We start from the raw sequence: 14,579 nt of genomic DNA on the forward strand, positions 1-14,579 counted from the left end.
TGGATCAATAGCCACACTTATCTGAGGAAACCCCACTAGCGTGAGGAAACCCCAATAGCACCAGTCTCACCCAGTGCAAATGAGGACGTGAAATATATTGGCCTGAGACATTCCCAGGTCACCAAGGAATCACTTTGGGAACTTTAAAAACTTAATTCTGTACATTAAAAAATTCTGAATACAGTTCATTTTTTTCCTTAACATTATTTATGGTAGTACCTCTGCTATAGACCAATTCCTTAGTTTGCTTTAAGTGATTAATATTAAAGGCAGCATAGAAAATACACATATTCCACAACTTTTCTAGCCCTATTGTTTCCCAAAGTAACTATAATTTCTGCTTTTAATATTGGTTATCGATTACAGACTGTGTATTTCAAAACTGCTGAAGATTGATAATGCTAATCTTTTACTACAGTTAAAATCTCCAATGGAACCCGCAGTCCAGGTTCAAGAATAGCCCATTTGAATGAGAAATTATAAAATAAAGGCCTTGCCTCATATGCCAACTTACAGTCAGAGCAAGTTTTGAAACATTTTAGTTTGCTATTTATTATGGCATATAGCTATAGTTTAAATTTCTGGCAATAACGTTCCTTAAGCTACAGAAACTTGTATCTGTCAACAAAATGAATAAAGCTACAATTTGGATATGGTGAACATTTAATAGTCTGCAGGTATTAAAGGCTTAATATCTAAAACTGGAGGTAAAAAAAAAAAACAGGATTCAATTGTTTTCCAAAAGCACTGTTTTTATTGATAGAGTTCTGTCCTCTTCAGTGGCAGGAAGAGTGGGAGAGGTGGCTTTTCAATCCAGGGGCCTCCGTAATGTCGGTCTGTTGTTACCAGGCAGCGGCGTCATGGATTCGGTGAACTAACCACAATGTTTAGTCTCTCTCTGCTAGAGCAACAAGGTGAGCATCAATCTCTGCTTCTGTGAGAATCCTAGAAGGCAGAGGGAAAAAACCCACAAGTACTGACTTTTTGAAAACTTTTCATTATGCAAAATTCCAAACACATACAAAAGTAAAGCAGAGAGTAATGAACTCATATACCTAACACCCAACTTCGACAATTACCAATTTATAGCTAGTCTTAAAAAAAAATCTATACAGCTACCCTTTAGATTATTTTGAAGGAATTCCCAGATTACGTATCAACTTTATCTACACACAAAAATGTTTATTTGACATCAAATCTAGAATTTGGTCTTTTGAAAACAAGACCCTTTAAGGTGTAGCTATGATAGAAAATATTTAAATATAAAGCTAAACTACACAAAAGGTATTCTATTTTAGCTCTTAAGTCAAAATGCCTTTTTAGCTAGTATAACTTAAGTTTATATCAGCTGGGAGATAAGAAGGCATTCCATGGTGAACATATGGTATTTTCTAAATGAGGTTTGCTTGAAGAAATCAACTGCTTTACAACCTTTATAATATGGCCCTATTATTGCTGGACTTCTAAAAACTGAAATTTATCAAAGTGACATTTTTTACTGCAAATTGGAGAAATGTAAGTAGTTTCTATAGTTGTTGATGCTTATGTTGTATAGTCTAGTTATTAAGCATACTATCACAGAATTTATAAATGATACATGGCTTTTTGAAGACACAGGATCTTTGGTTTCTTATCTATTTAACTAACAGATGAAAATAAAAATTTTAAAGGTTATAGGAGGGTCTTAGAATAGAAAAAGACAATAAGAACTAATTGCAGGTTCTTTAGAGATTTGTAAATTGCTCCTGCTGGAATTTTACTCCTTAAAAAAAAAAAAAAAAAAGGACAACTTTTTCCTACAGGAAAAAAAAGTTAGTGAATAGATTTCGATTTTTTTTTTAATTTCTACGAATTTTTCTTAAATTGTTTATGTTTATATCACTTAGCTGCAGGCAACAAAAAGAAATTAGAAAAAACAATGTATACTAACAAAAACTCTCCCAAGACCAGTTAAGCTTAGTTTGCAACCTTTTTTTCCATCCCTAACCATGACCAGTGTCCTTGTAACTGTGACCTAAGAGTAAATACACATAATAGTTAATATGCCTTCTGGCAGTTCCTTGCATCTGTGGATTTATCTGAAGTATTTTCCACTATTGACAAAAGCATCCAGGTTCATGGTAAATAACCTCATAGGACTGCTGGATTAAGTGAACTGATACATGTTAAACACCCAGTATAGATTTGACTCAGGAAGCTGTAAGGTTGATTTGTGATAGTCACTTAGTGAGTAAAAACAGACAGATACCCAGCATTTGCAATCCAATTTTCTGTCTTCAAAGTTTGGGCTTCCAAAGACCTCCAGACAGGGTCTGATGTATATCAGTATTTCATATTGCTCTTCAAAGCTCCACTTAAATAAGCACTAAATAATCAAAGCTCTACCTGAAAAACGAAAACTTTGAGAGTTGATTTTCTATTGGTTTTAAGCTAAAAAAAAAGACTTATGCTTACTTTACTCCTTACATAAAGGAGGTTATTTTATGTCATCTCTGGTACTGTGTATAAAATCACTCTGAAATGAGAAAGAAAAAGCAGTGATATCTGTCTTAAAGAGACATCTAGTAAGTTTTAAAACAGATCTCTCAGGTACTGAAAAAAACCCCTATAATTATAGTTCAAGAAAAAATTATGTTTGGTCTAGAGTTATAGGACAAATGGACCCCAACACCTCCGCCTTCCTAGGCTGAGATTTATTACTTGGAAAACTTCTTTAAGTACTTGGCTAACAATATAACTCACCTGAATTTAGGATTTTCGACTGTAACTACTCCAACTTCTATTTCTGAAGGTTTGAAATCAATCGATAGAACAGTAGACAGGCATGTAATAGCAGTCTGAAAAAAATTATCAACATTAAAATATAGTATTTTTCAGAGATTCCAAGATTTTCTCATTCTAAGCTTATTCAAATAATGAGTTAACCATAAGCTATTTGTTTTTGCTCCATGTTTCAGTTCTATAGCCACGAGTTACTTACAGATTGCTTAACTCTAATATGTCACTCGCCAATGACAAGAAACTTTTTTCTACCACTCCGGCTATAAATCAAAATGGGCCATCAAACAAAATACGAAGGTTTACACAAGTGTTATGTGGTTGATGACCACTACATGCCAGGCACTTATCACTTAGGGTGAGATGAGGAGAGGATAAAGATGAATAATATAGTCTTCTTTCAATGAATTTACAGTAATAACAATTTAAGAATGTTTTAAGTGCTTTTGTATCTGATGTGATTACTTATGACGTTATGAATTGCAATTAAAAAAAAAAAAAACCTTTAAGAGACATTTAAACAGGGCATAGTACCTCCTAGATGAGAACTAGCTTTATATCTCCTATTAGTACAAATAATCTGCCAACCAAACAAAAGTATTAGATGGCAATTTTTCCTTTGTCATCTGTCAGAATCATGCTGTCTTTAAAATGGCTGTATCCCAGACCCTTATTCCAAAATCTACTAAAATTTTTGTTTCTAACTGCTTGGCAGTAAATAAGAGGCTTCTTTAGTCTAATGTTAGTAAATATTTGTATAATAATTTTGGCTTCTACTATCAATTTAAAAGTTCCCAATCATAATGAATAATCAATCCCCTCAGGAACCCTGCACAAAGCTATCTCTATATTTACATCCCAGATATAATTTCTCTGCCAAGTCATCCTGTGAGCATGTTCTTTTAGTAGGAAGATATTTCCTCCCCTAACAATTTGGTGTGGGACCATAGGAGCAACATAACTGACACAACTTTTTCACTTTTGCTACTGGGAAGCGTTAAGCCTAATTTGAGTCATAACATGTAGGTCTTTGGGCCAGGTCTTGGTTCCTATTCTTAGTTAAATTTTCCCATTTTAAATGTGTTTTGTTGAAAGTAACTTCAAATACATTATGAATTGAGATCAGGAATTCAGTGAATAAAAGCAGTCCTCACTGTTCCTATGTCAGCTGAATAATAGCAATTTTACTATTAAGCTGACAAACTTGGATCTCATGATAAAACCCAGAAAGGGCCTTTATAGATTACCAGTTATGCAATAATCTTCACTATTCTATACAGTAGGGATCCCAAACCCCTGGGCCACAAACTGGTACTGGTCTGTGGCCTGTTAGGAACCGGGCCACATAGCAGGAGGTATGCAGTGGGCCAGCAGGTGAAGCTTCATCTGTATTTGCAGCCGCTCCCCAGGGCTAGCATCACCGCCTCAGCTCTACCTCAGATCATCAGGCATTAGATTCTCATAGGAACACCTGCCAAAAAGGCTGGAGACCGCTGCTATACAGTATAAAAAAAAATTCAGATTCTTTTAGCTAACTTACTTCCACTGTCTGCTCAAATGTCCAATCAAATTTCTTCTTCACTTTTTTTTCAAGAAAGCTGGTTGACTCGGTTTGTTTAACTCCTGCTGCAGTGGCTTTAAACCCACAGTAGTAACCTGCAGGATCACACTTGTACACCTGAGGGCCTTGTTCTTCATCTATACCAATTAAAATCATACCTAAAAAGAAAGACAGACCCTCATTAAATACCTTATACCTTTACACAACAAATTTCTTGTGTTGTCACACAGCTTTTGTTAATCATTACTCTGGCCATCCATTTTAAATGTGTTTTGCTTTAAGAAAACTGTAAACAAAATATAGATTACCACAGATAAATTAGGTAACAGAGAAATTTCTTTTCACAAAAGGTTTTATCACAGATTTTCAGAAGGTTCAAATTATCACAAATGTAATTTACAACTTTTTGAATTCTTGCTATTACTCAAAGCATGCTCTTTTGAACTCTAATCCTTCAAGATGTTACTTGGCCAAATAAATTTGGAAAATATACTTTTCATATAATTCTTTTAGAGAAAATAATATACGATAGCATATTTAACATACTTAAGCTTAGCAGTTTTTAAATTGACTTGACAAATACTTTTTCTTTTTCTTTTTAAAGTTTAAGAACTACCTATTAAGGTTCCAGGGAACTAAAAGTATATGGAACACACCTTGGGAATGCTGGTGTAAAGAGAAATACACGTAGGGGCTACTTGCCCACCTCTACACTGCCCGTCTTTGTTACTACTGGTATACATTTCCCTAGCAGTCAGTATGAACCAAATCCTAAATTCTTTACACATCAATATATTATTACAAATCTAATCGTTATTAGAATGACATAATTAAAATAGCCACCAAAACCAAACTTCTACTTGGCAGAGCAGGTAACAAAGTATTTAAAGAATGATCTGACTACTGCTTTCTTATATTCTAGATTTCGACATCTTTTTTATAGTGTCTTCTAAGATTCAGTAGGAACTATTTTATTTACATTTATAGATGTTTTAGAGAGTCTACTAATGAGGAATTTTCAATCTTATTGACAAACACTATGACAGTGATCAGATGTCTGCTTTATTCCATTATTATGTCACCCTGTTTAATTTTTTTTTTTACATTTTATACTTGATATATACAAAGCATAAGGGCAATACAAAAGAGGGATCCAGTTACTGCTTGGGGGAAACAAGAAACACTTCTCTACTCCAGGGTCTTGCAAGATGAGCAGGCTTTAACAATAAGGACATAAAAGGCAATCAAGGCAAAAGGAATGAGATATGAAAGGTGAGGATACACCCAGGAAATGACAAATGATCTGTGTATTACAGAGGCTTCAGATGAGGAAGGAAAGCAGTACAAGAAAGAGGCTACTTGTGAATAAACTGCAAGGGGTCTTACACATCATATTAAGGAGTTTGGAATTTACATTATAGCCAATGAGGGATCAGTTTTTCCAAGAATGCAAAAACCAAAATTTGATTTTAGAATAACTCATGCAACAAAATGAAAGACAGACTAGGAAAGAGAAGGGATAGAAGAGACAGGTAAATTTAGTGGCAAAGGCAAGAAATGATGAAAAAGTGACAGAGGAGATGGAGCAGAACAGATAGTCTGAGGTAAAGCTTGATGACTAATCAGATGACCAGGAAAAGTGGGGTAGGGGCAGAATAAAGAAGTAGAAGATGAAACTTGGAAAACAGCAATGACTTCAACTTTGAATTCCTATGGGACATGGATAAAGGGACTGGGCTAAAGCTAACATGGGAGTGATTGGCATATAGGTTGTAAATGAAACCATGCAATTGGGTGAGATCATCCAGACAAAATAAAGAGGGAGAGAAGGACCAAGGAGAGAAACCAGGTAGGCAACAACATTCAGGAACAAGCAGAAGAGGATGAACTAAGGAAACGAAGAGGAAAATAGAGTATTTCTAAAGAAATCAAGGGAGAAGTTTTAAGTGAGAGGTCAAGAAACAGGATTAGATACCAAAGAGAAATCATTACATTGACTGCTTTAATTCTCGTAAGTGAATGTGTTGAATTTTTCATGGTAATTTATTATATTAAATCTAAATCGGTAAATCTTATATCTCTCCCAGTAAAATTTTGTTTTTTAAAAGAGAAAAGTATTCTAAAAATATGAATCACAGGCATACGTGTGTGATTCTGATTTTTTAGGATGGTCAAAAGAAACAGGTGCATTGCTAAGATGCCTAATTTAAGTATTTCCATCAAACTAGCCATCTGGAATTGCTGTAGAACCTCCATTAGAACAGCCTAATGTAACTTGGCTATTTTAAATCACACATGCTAAATAGAAATATTTTGATAAAAAGTCTAACAGCCATCTAAAGCTTATAGATAATACCTTAAATACTGTTGTGAAACCTGTCCTTCATTGCTGGTTTATTACAAAGATTTCCTCATCTTATATAATTTCCAAACCACATGTTCAGAACTGAGGTGTTACTGAAATAACTTTATTTATGAATGTTTTCTAAAAAAAATTTCTGATTCATCAATTATTCGGGAAGACTTCTTTAGCATACTTACAACAACCAAGAGGCCTCATTTCAGCATTCTGTGTGTAGACCTGAGAAATATCAGCAATTCTTTTACACAGCATGTCCACAGGAATCTCATAGCCATACTTGTATTTCCAATTAGCTGCCTCATAGCGTGCCCTCTGTACCTGGGATCTGCTGTCAGCTAAGAGCATAAATAAAAAGGTTTAGTTCTTTAGGAGGAAACAAGAAACCTACAAGCCAGAAAATTTTTCCATATACACATCTATCTCCATTATGACTTAAAGAAAGCAGTAGCCCACTACAGCTTTTTCTCCCACCAATGAAAAGTGAATGACTCAGCAACAAGCACATGACAAAAAAGAGAAAAAATTTAAAATGGAGTTTCATATACAGTACTGCCGTTTTATACTGAGCCCTTCATCAGCTGTTAAAATAGTTTCTATAAGTGTCTAATAATTCCCTAAAGAATAAGTTTTAAGGGGAGAGTATGATGTTTCTCTTGATTTTTTGTAAGCTTGAATTTTCCCTTGATTTCAGAAAATAGAAACCCAAAGCAATTTTTTATAATTCTCACCTGCTTCTAACTAGTGTATTATTATCAGGTTTGAGATATAATGACTGACACCCCCTTAAACTACTAACTACATCTGAAATAAATCATCTATGAGAAGGGCCTCAGCCCAGTTTCCCTAATAGGAGCATATACATCTAATTCTATTATACTCCTAATTAGGAAAAAAGCTCACAATACTCTGAAGATATTGATACTAGCTTTGGAAGACTGCGAATCTACTCACATCACCTGGAAAATCAGGCACTAAGGGAGCCTTTTAAAATTAATACAAAAGTCAAAAGTAATTTGAAGAAAATAACAAATCTAAGTAGGCACTGAGTTAATTACCTGTCATTCCTGTCATCACACAGCCAATATTTTCGGTTATCTTGAATAAGTGAGTCACTGTGCTGGAATCCAATAATTTGTCCTGATGAACAAAATAAAATCAAGATAATTTTTAAAAAATCACAGCTGTGTAGTGATAAAAATACTGTGGAATTATAACAATATACTATATAATAAATGTCTTCATTTTATAGTTAAAACGAATATTTTAAAAGAGAGCAGTGACTGTTTTCCTTTTTAGATATGTTTCCTGTGGGCAACAACTACAGCTCACCAGAATATGTTTCAAGATCCCTGAAGACAAAAGACCAAAAAAACCCACTGTGCTTATTATAATCATATCACAAAGTTTAATATGTTAATTCTGTCTACTCAGGTAAAGTGCCTACAGTTGCTCAATAAATACTTCTTGGCAGAGTCAAAACAAGAATGTTAACATATATAGATAATGTTTTTGTACAAACTTGTGAAAAATTCTAGCATTATATTCTGTAATAATTGGCTGGCTGTATGGGCAGTATTACTTACAGGTACTTTCTTCTGTGTGACAATTACTGCACAGTCTTTCCCTCTGACAGCTACTGATGTAAGGCCACCCTGGTTAATAGCCTTAAAAGCATATTCTGAAAAACAGAATAATTTATTTTTAAAAGGCAGAATAAATTATCATAGATTCATGCAATGAGATAATAAGCAGTCATTAAAAAGAACGAGTTAGAGCCAGAAAAGCTTGTAACAATGCTAAGTCAAAATAATAACACACCATAGTTAAACCAACTCCATTTCCTTGTATCATCAGGCTCAAGTACCAAATTTCAAAAAAAGATTTTATTAACTTACATTAAATCTTTATCAATTATGTTTTATCATTTTAAAAGTTGGTTTTGTGGCCATTATATCTACCAAGTTAGGTTTTTCTGGGTCATATTTAGTTGCTCTAAATTTTCTCAAGATTTACTATTCCTGTTAACTTCTGGTCAATAACTAATTTGATCATATGCAGTTTTAACTGCTGTTAGGTTATTTTGCACTGTTTTCCCCCCACCAAGCTGAATTTTTCTAAATCATGTTTTTTGTATTTTTTATGTTACCTATAAAATAGGATTCTTTAGTTTGTCTATAACAAACTTCACCTTGTATACTTCTAGCTGCTGTCAAACCATTCCTTATGTTAAAACAGCTGGATCAAAGTGGTAGCATAAAAAACTACTCTGGCACCATGTAGTTTGGTTGATAGAGGAGAACTGCAGATGAGACTATTCCTTTTTATGTTATATATTTCTGTAATATTTCAATTTAACAAACATATTTCATAATTAGGAAAACAGCAAGAGAAACTAACATATGCTCATTGTAGGAAATGTGAAAAATATAGAAAATACAAGAGAAAAATTACTCATAACTCCAATTATTACCAACATTTTGACACATAACAGATGCTTTTAAAATTCTATCAAGTATTACTCTGGGCACTAGGTCTGAGGCCTGGTCTCATGTGTTCAAAAAGCCACTGGTGATGAGGACCAGCTGAGGAAAATACTACCTACAACACTAAAGAATTTCCTTTAATAGGAGCTATAATAAAGATCCTTTTATCAAAGATTTCTAAATGGCTGTTTATTGAAGAGAGAACAAAAGAATAGAGTAAAAACTCTAGAAAAATCACCTTAATGGAAATCCTCAAATCTAGTTTAGATATAACTGTCTAATTATAATATTTTACTATCCCATTACACTGCAAATTCAGTTCTGTTTCTCACGAGGCCAATAAAGCTCTACCAGATTACTCTTCCACAGATTAAAAACAAACAAACAAACTATAATCTCTAGAAAAAACAGTAACTATCTGAAGACACCAGAGAGTAGCCTAAAGTAGGCAGATTCTAGAGGGTGAGTCAATGTTTGGAAGAAGAGAATGGCATGGGATGAGTTTCCCATTTTCATGGCTTATTGCCTGAGTGCAGGCCTCAGTCAGGGCTAAACATCCATAGAAAACTCAGTCCTTTGGCCTGAAGAACTAGTGAGCAGTTTGAGGGTAACCACAGCTGCTGGAAAGTGAGGGAGAGAAAGGAGAGAGCCAGAGAGGGAGAGCCCCAATTTCTATATATAAATGTTGCCCAAATCTCTAGCCAATTCCATAACCACACATGCACAAGACCGGCTCCAGGCAGCCTAGCTAAGGATAAAAGAAAGTGAGATTTGAGCTGTGACCCAAATTAACTGCCTCCTAGAACAAATCAACACTCTTTGGAGGAATATGGCAGAATCCAGTCTTTACAACCTAACATTCACATATCCAGGATACAATCCAGACTTATTCAACATACCAAAAAAGAAAACAAACCAAAATAAACCAAAAAAAAAAAAAAAAAAACCCCAAAAAAACCAAACCAAACCAAAACCAGGAAAATGTGGTCCACATGCAAGAGACTAACCCTGAGATAACCCAGTTACTGTACTACAGGCAGTTATTAAAACTATGCTCAATGCCATAATGGAAAATAGTCTCAAAATGAAATGAAATAAGAAATTTCAGCAGAAGTACAAAAGAACCAAATATAAATTTTAAAATTGTGACAAATATTTGAAATAAAAAAATTCACCAAATGGACCTAACTGCAGAATGGAGATAATAAAGAGAAAATGGGTATAGAAATTAATCAATCAAATTAACAGATTAAAAAAGACAATGAGTCTGTGGGTCAATATCACATGGTATAATACATATACTGTATGTGTAACTGGAGTCCTATATGGAGAGAAAAGAATGAGGCAAAAAAGAATCCAAAGAAATGTGTAAAATATTTCAGACATGGCAAAAGACATAAAATATCAAACTGAAGATCCGGCAAACTCTAAATAGATAAATACAAATAAAACCACCCTAGGCTCACTATAGTCAAATTCCTAAAAGCCAAAAATAGGGAAATTTTTGAAAGCAGATAAAAAGAACAGATTCTATCTGAGAACAATGATTTTAATTCCAGACTTCACCTGAAGATAGTAAAACAGCATAAAAGTGTGAAAAGAAAAACCATCAATACGGAATTCTATAGCCAACAAAAATATCCTTCAATAATGAAGGTAAAGACATTTTCAAACCTGCAACAAGAAGTGCTAAACGAAGTTCTCGGGGCTAAAGGCAAAATGATACCAAATGAAAACTCCAATCTTTAGAAATGAAGAACATCAAAAATCGTAAATATAAAAGATGATTTAATCTCTTTAATTCTTTAAAAATACCTAACAAAAATTATAAGATTTGTGGTTTATAAAATATGTAAATATATCACCTATAAAAAGGAAAGGGTGTAAATATATTTATAAGGTTTCAAGGTTTACATTTTATGTGTAGTGATAAACAGTAACTCTAAGAAGCCTGGGAGAAGTTAAGCAGATATATTATAATTCTTAGAGCAACTACTAAAAAAATACAAAGAAGCAGCCAAAAAGCTAAGAGAATAAAATTCTAAAAAATATTCAAATAATCAAAAAAAAGAGGAGGTATAGGGGAACAGGCAAATAAAACAAATAATAAAATGATAAACTTAAATCAAACCATGTCAACAGCTGCATTAAATGTTAATGGACAAAATACTCCAATAAAAAGAGAATTGTCAGAACAGATAAACAAGATTTAAATATATGCTGTCTACCAGAGACAAACTAATAAATGGAAGAAAAAAGTATACCATATAAACAGTAAGCATCATAAAGTTGGAGGGGCTATATATTAAGATATTAAATCAGACAAGGTAGACTCCAAGACAGAGTATTATTAGATATAAAGAGGAACATTCCAAAATGGGAGAAGAATCAGTTCAAAAGACATAACAATCGTAAATGTATATGTACCTTATAAGAGTTCTTCAAAATACATGAAAGGAAAACTGATAAAATTTAAAAGAGAATGGCAGATCCCACCCATTTAAAGATTTTAACACTGCCACTCAGCAACTACTAGATACAGACACACACAAAAGTAGACATACATGATATGAACCAGACTATCGACCACCTTGACCTAGTTGATATTTCTAGACTACTGGGAACAACTAAAGAATATACAAGCATGTTATAATATAAATGCACATGGTATATTTACTAAGATAGATCATATGTTAGGTGATAAAACAAGTCTTAATAAATTTTAAGGTACTGAAATCCCTAGGTATTTGAAAACTTAAAAGACATACTTCTAAATAAAACATGGGTCAAAGAAGTAATCATGAGTAAAATTTTTTTAAAATATTATGAACTAAATGGTAATAAAAATATAACAAAATTTGTAGGATACAGATAAAAGTGTTCAGACGGGATTTTATTGTTCACACCTTTGTGTAATCCCCTACCCTTGAGTGTGTGGGCAGGACCTGTAACTTGCTTCTAACAAACTGAATATCACCAAAGTGACAGGATGTCTCACTCCTGATTACATTATATGAGACTGTTTGCCAGCACACTCGCTCCAGATACTGTTCTTGCTGGCTTAGTAAATAGGTATATGGCAAGGAATCACGGTGACCTGTGTGGATAGCCAGTAAATAGCTGGGGCCCTCAGTCCTACACTGAAAGGAAATGGATTCTGCCAGCAACCTCAGTTGGAAGCAGATTCTTCTCCAGTTGGGCCTCAAGATAAGAACAGGGCTTGGATGACACCATGACTGCAGCCTTGCAAGATCATAAGCAGAGGACCCAGCTAAGTGGTTCCCGGACTACTCCTAACCTAAAGAAACTGTGAGATAATAAGTGCGTTAAGTTGCTAAGTTTGTACTAATTTTTATTGTATGTAATACAATAGTCTTAATTATTTATATTAGAAAAGGTCTAAAAAAAATCAATGACTTGTTTCCAGGAATAAAAGAGGGGTTATCACTATAGATATTGCAGAGGTAAGAAACAATCACTTCTATACAGATGATTCTAATATCTGGGTCACGACACTTCATCTGGCCTAATTTCAGTACATTTTCAACTGCTTGCTGTTATTACCCAATTGCTCAGAACACAATTTTGGCCTAAAAAAATATTCCATCTATGGCCACAGAGGGCTATTAGTTTGTAATACTTACCAACTATCCTCTTACGTTATCTTTTATATTTATATACCTTGATGTTCCCCATACTCATGTCTTTGCTTCTTCGTGTCCTGCCTGGATTGCCCTCTCATTTGTCTCCACCTAGCCAAAGATTGCCCTTCTCCCTCAAGCCTCTTCCATTTCCCAGGGACACTTTCTCTGATTGTCCCAGATGGGATTCTTCAACCCTTTCTCTGAATTCCTATAGCATTTCCTATTTCACCACTAATTTTAGAATTTTCAAGGGTGTATTTCCACCCTCCATATCCAGATTGGAGAATCAAAGAAAGTAGGAACCAAGGAAATTTAAAATTAAATTTGCAACCAGAAGATACTAAATCAAAGGCTGCTTATGGACCCAATCCAGCTAATTCAAATTGGCTTAGAATGCAGGGTTTTCTAGAAAGATTTTAATTGAAAAATAAAATAAAATCAGGATTCAGTTTTTCTTCGGGAAAAAAAATTCTGTTAACACCTCACCCTCATTTCCACATAGCAAAATCATCTATGGCTGGCATGTGTTTTGCAGTTTTCCATAGTTCCCACCTCTCCCTGTCATATTTCACCTAGCCTGTTTCACTCATTTGCATTACTTATCTGGTCTGCTTAAATAATGCAAAATATAAAAGCCACAAAAGGTAGCACTACCCCCACTACATAAAAAAATTTTGTCTCACAAAATAAATATTTTACATTTAAAAAATGCTTCTCAATAGAGAATGCACCTGTGAATTTGCCAGGATTCATTAAAGAAATCTGCTTCATCTCTCCCTCTCTATATAGACTAGTGCTGTCCAATAGAACTTTCTGTGACGATAGCAAATGTTCTATATTTGCACTGTCCAATATCATAGCCATTAGCTACATGTGGCTACTGAGTACCTGAAATGTAGCTAATAAAACTAAGGAACTGAATTTTAATTTAACTTCTTACTGAAGAATATCATTCCTAGTATTTATCTACTTCTCTGAACTTCTTCTCAGTCTCTTTTACTGCTTCCACCTCTTCAGCTAGACTCCTTAATACTGCCGGGATTCCACCATTTCTCCCTATCCCTGGATGATTTTATCTTACATTATCACAACTAACTCTGTCATCTTTGGCTCTGAACCCATACTTGGAAATGCCTATTTCACGCACAGGCATGTACGAAAATAAATCTCTTCTCTATAAACCTGCTACTTTCTTATAGTCTCTATCTCAAATAATGGTATTATTAACTACTCAGTTTTTCAAGCTACAAACCCAAGCAACATCCTTGATTCTTCACCTCGTCTCTCTCAAATGTCCACTTTTATATCTAGGATTTGCTTTAGAATACTTTACCAGAGATGGGGAAAGTGTTTGGGAAAGGGGATAAAGAGAAAACAAGATCCAAAAAATGTTGATAATTGATGAAGCTGGGTGAAAGGTATGAGGGTCATTGTACTATTCTACCTACTTTCATTTGATTGAAATGTTCAATAATAAAATATATAAAATTAAAATAAACTCGAGTCTCTTCTTCTCCACCTTTATCAATACCTTAGTTCACTCATTAGGGTTTCTATGGATTAGAGAATAAGTCTCTCTTAGTCTTCCTGCCATCTTACTTAACCTTATCATTCTTAAAGGCTTCTGCCACCTATGCCCAAAATCCACGGGGTAAAGTCCAAACCCTAGCATGGTACTCAAATCTCTTTAAAATTTTGCTGCAATCTACTACTCTTCCAGTTGTTACTGTCTATGTTCCAGTCACACTGAC

The 14,579-nt window shown here is 34.1% G+C and overlaps 1 protein-coding gene across 1 annotated transcript in view; it reads right to left on the reverse strand.

The window, feature by feature from the left end:
- Window positions 1–731: 731 nt before the first annotated feature.
- The window catches only part of PSMA6 (proteasome subunit alpha 6), an 18,388-nt gene continuing 4,540 nt past the window's right edge, over window positions 732–14,579 (reverse strand). The window contains exons 2-7 of the mRNA XM_011376676.2: window positions 8,285–8,379; window positions 7,757–7,838; window positions 6,881–7,036; window positions 4,319–4,497; window positions 2,743–2,837; window positions 732–945 (exon numbers count right to left, since the gene is read on the reverse strand). Of these exons, the coding sequence (XP_011374978.1) occupies window positions 888–945; window positions 2,743–2,837; window positions 4,319–4,497; window positions 6,881–7,036; window positions 7,757–7,838; window positions 8,285–8,379 (665 nt within the window). The 3' untranslated portion in view covers window positions 732–887. The remainder of the gene's footprint in view (window positions 946–2,742; window positions 2,838–4,318; window positions 4,498–6,880; window positions 7,037–7,756; window positions 7,839–8,284; window positions 8,380–14,579) is intronic.

This window comes from Pteropus vampyrus, unplaced genomic scaffold (genome assembly GCF_000151845.1).
Source record: "Pteropus vampyrus isolate Shadow unplaced genomic scaffold, Pvam_2.0 Scaffold10, whole genome shotgun sequence".
In the NCBI taxonomy this organism is placed as follows: domain Eukaryota; kingdom Metazoa; phylum Chordata; class Mammalia; order Chiroptera; family Pteropodidae; genus Pteropus; species Pteropus vampyrus.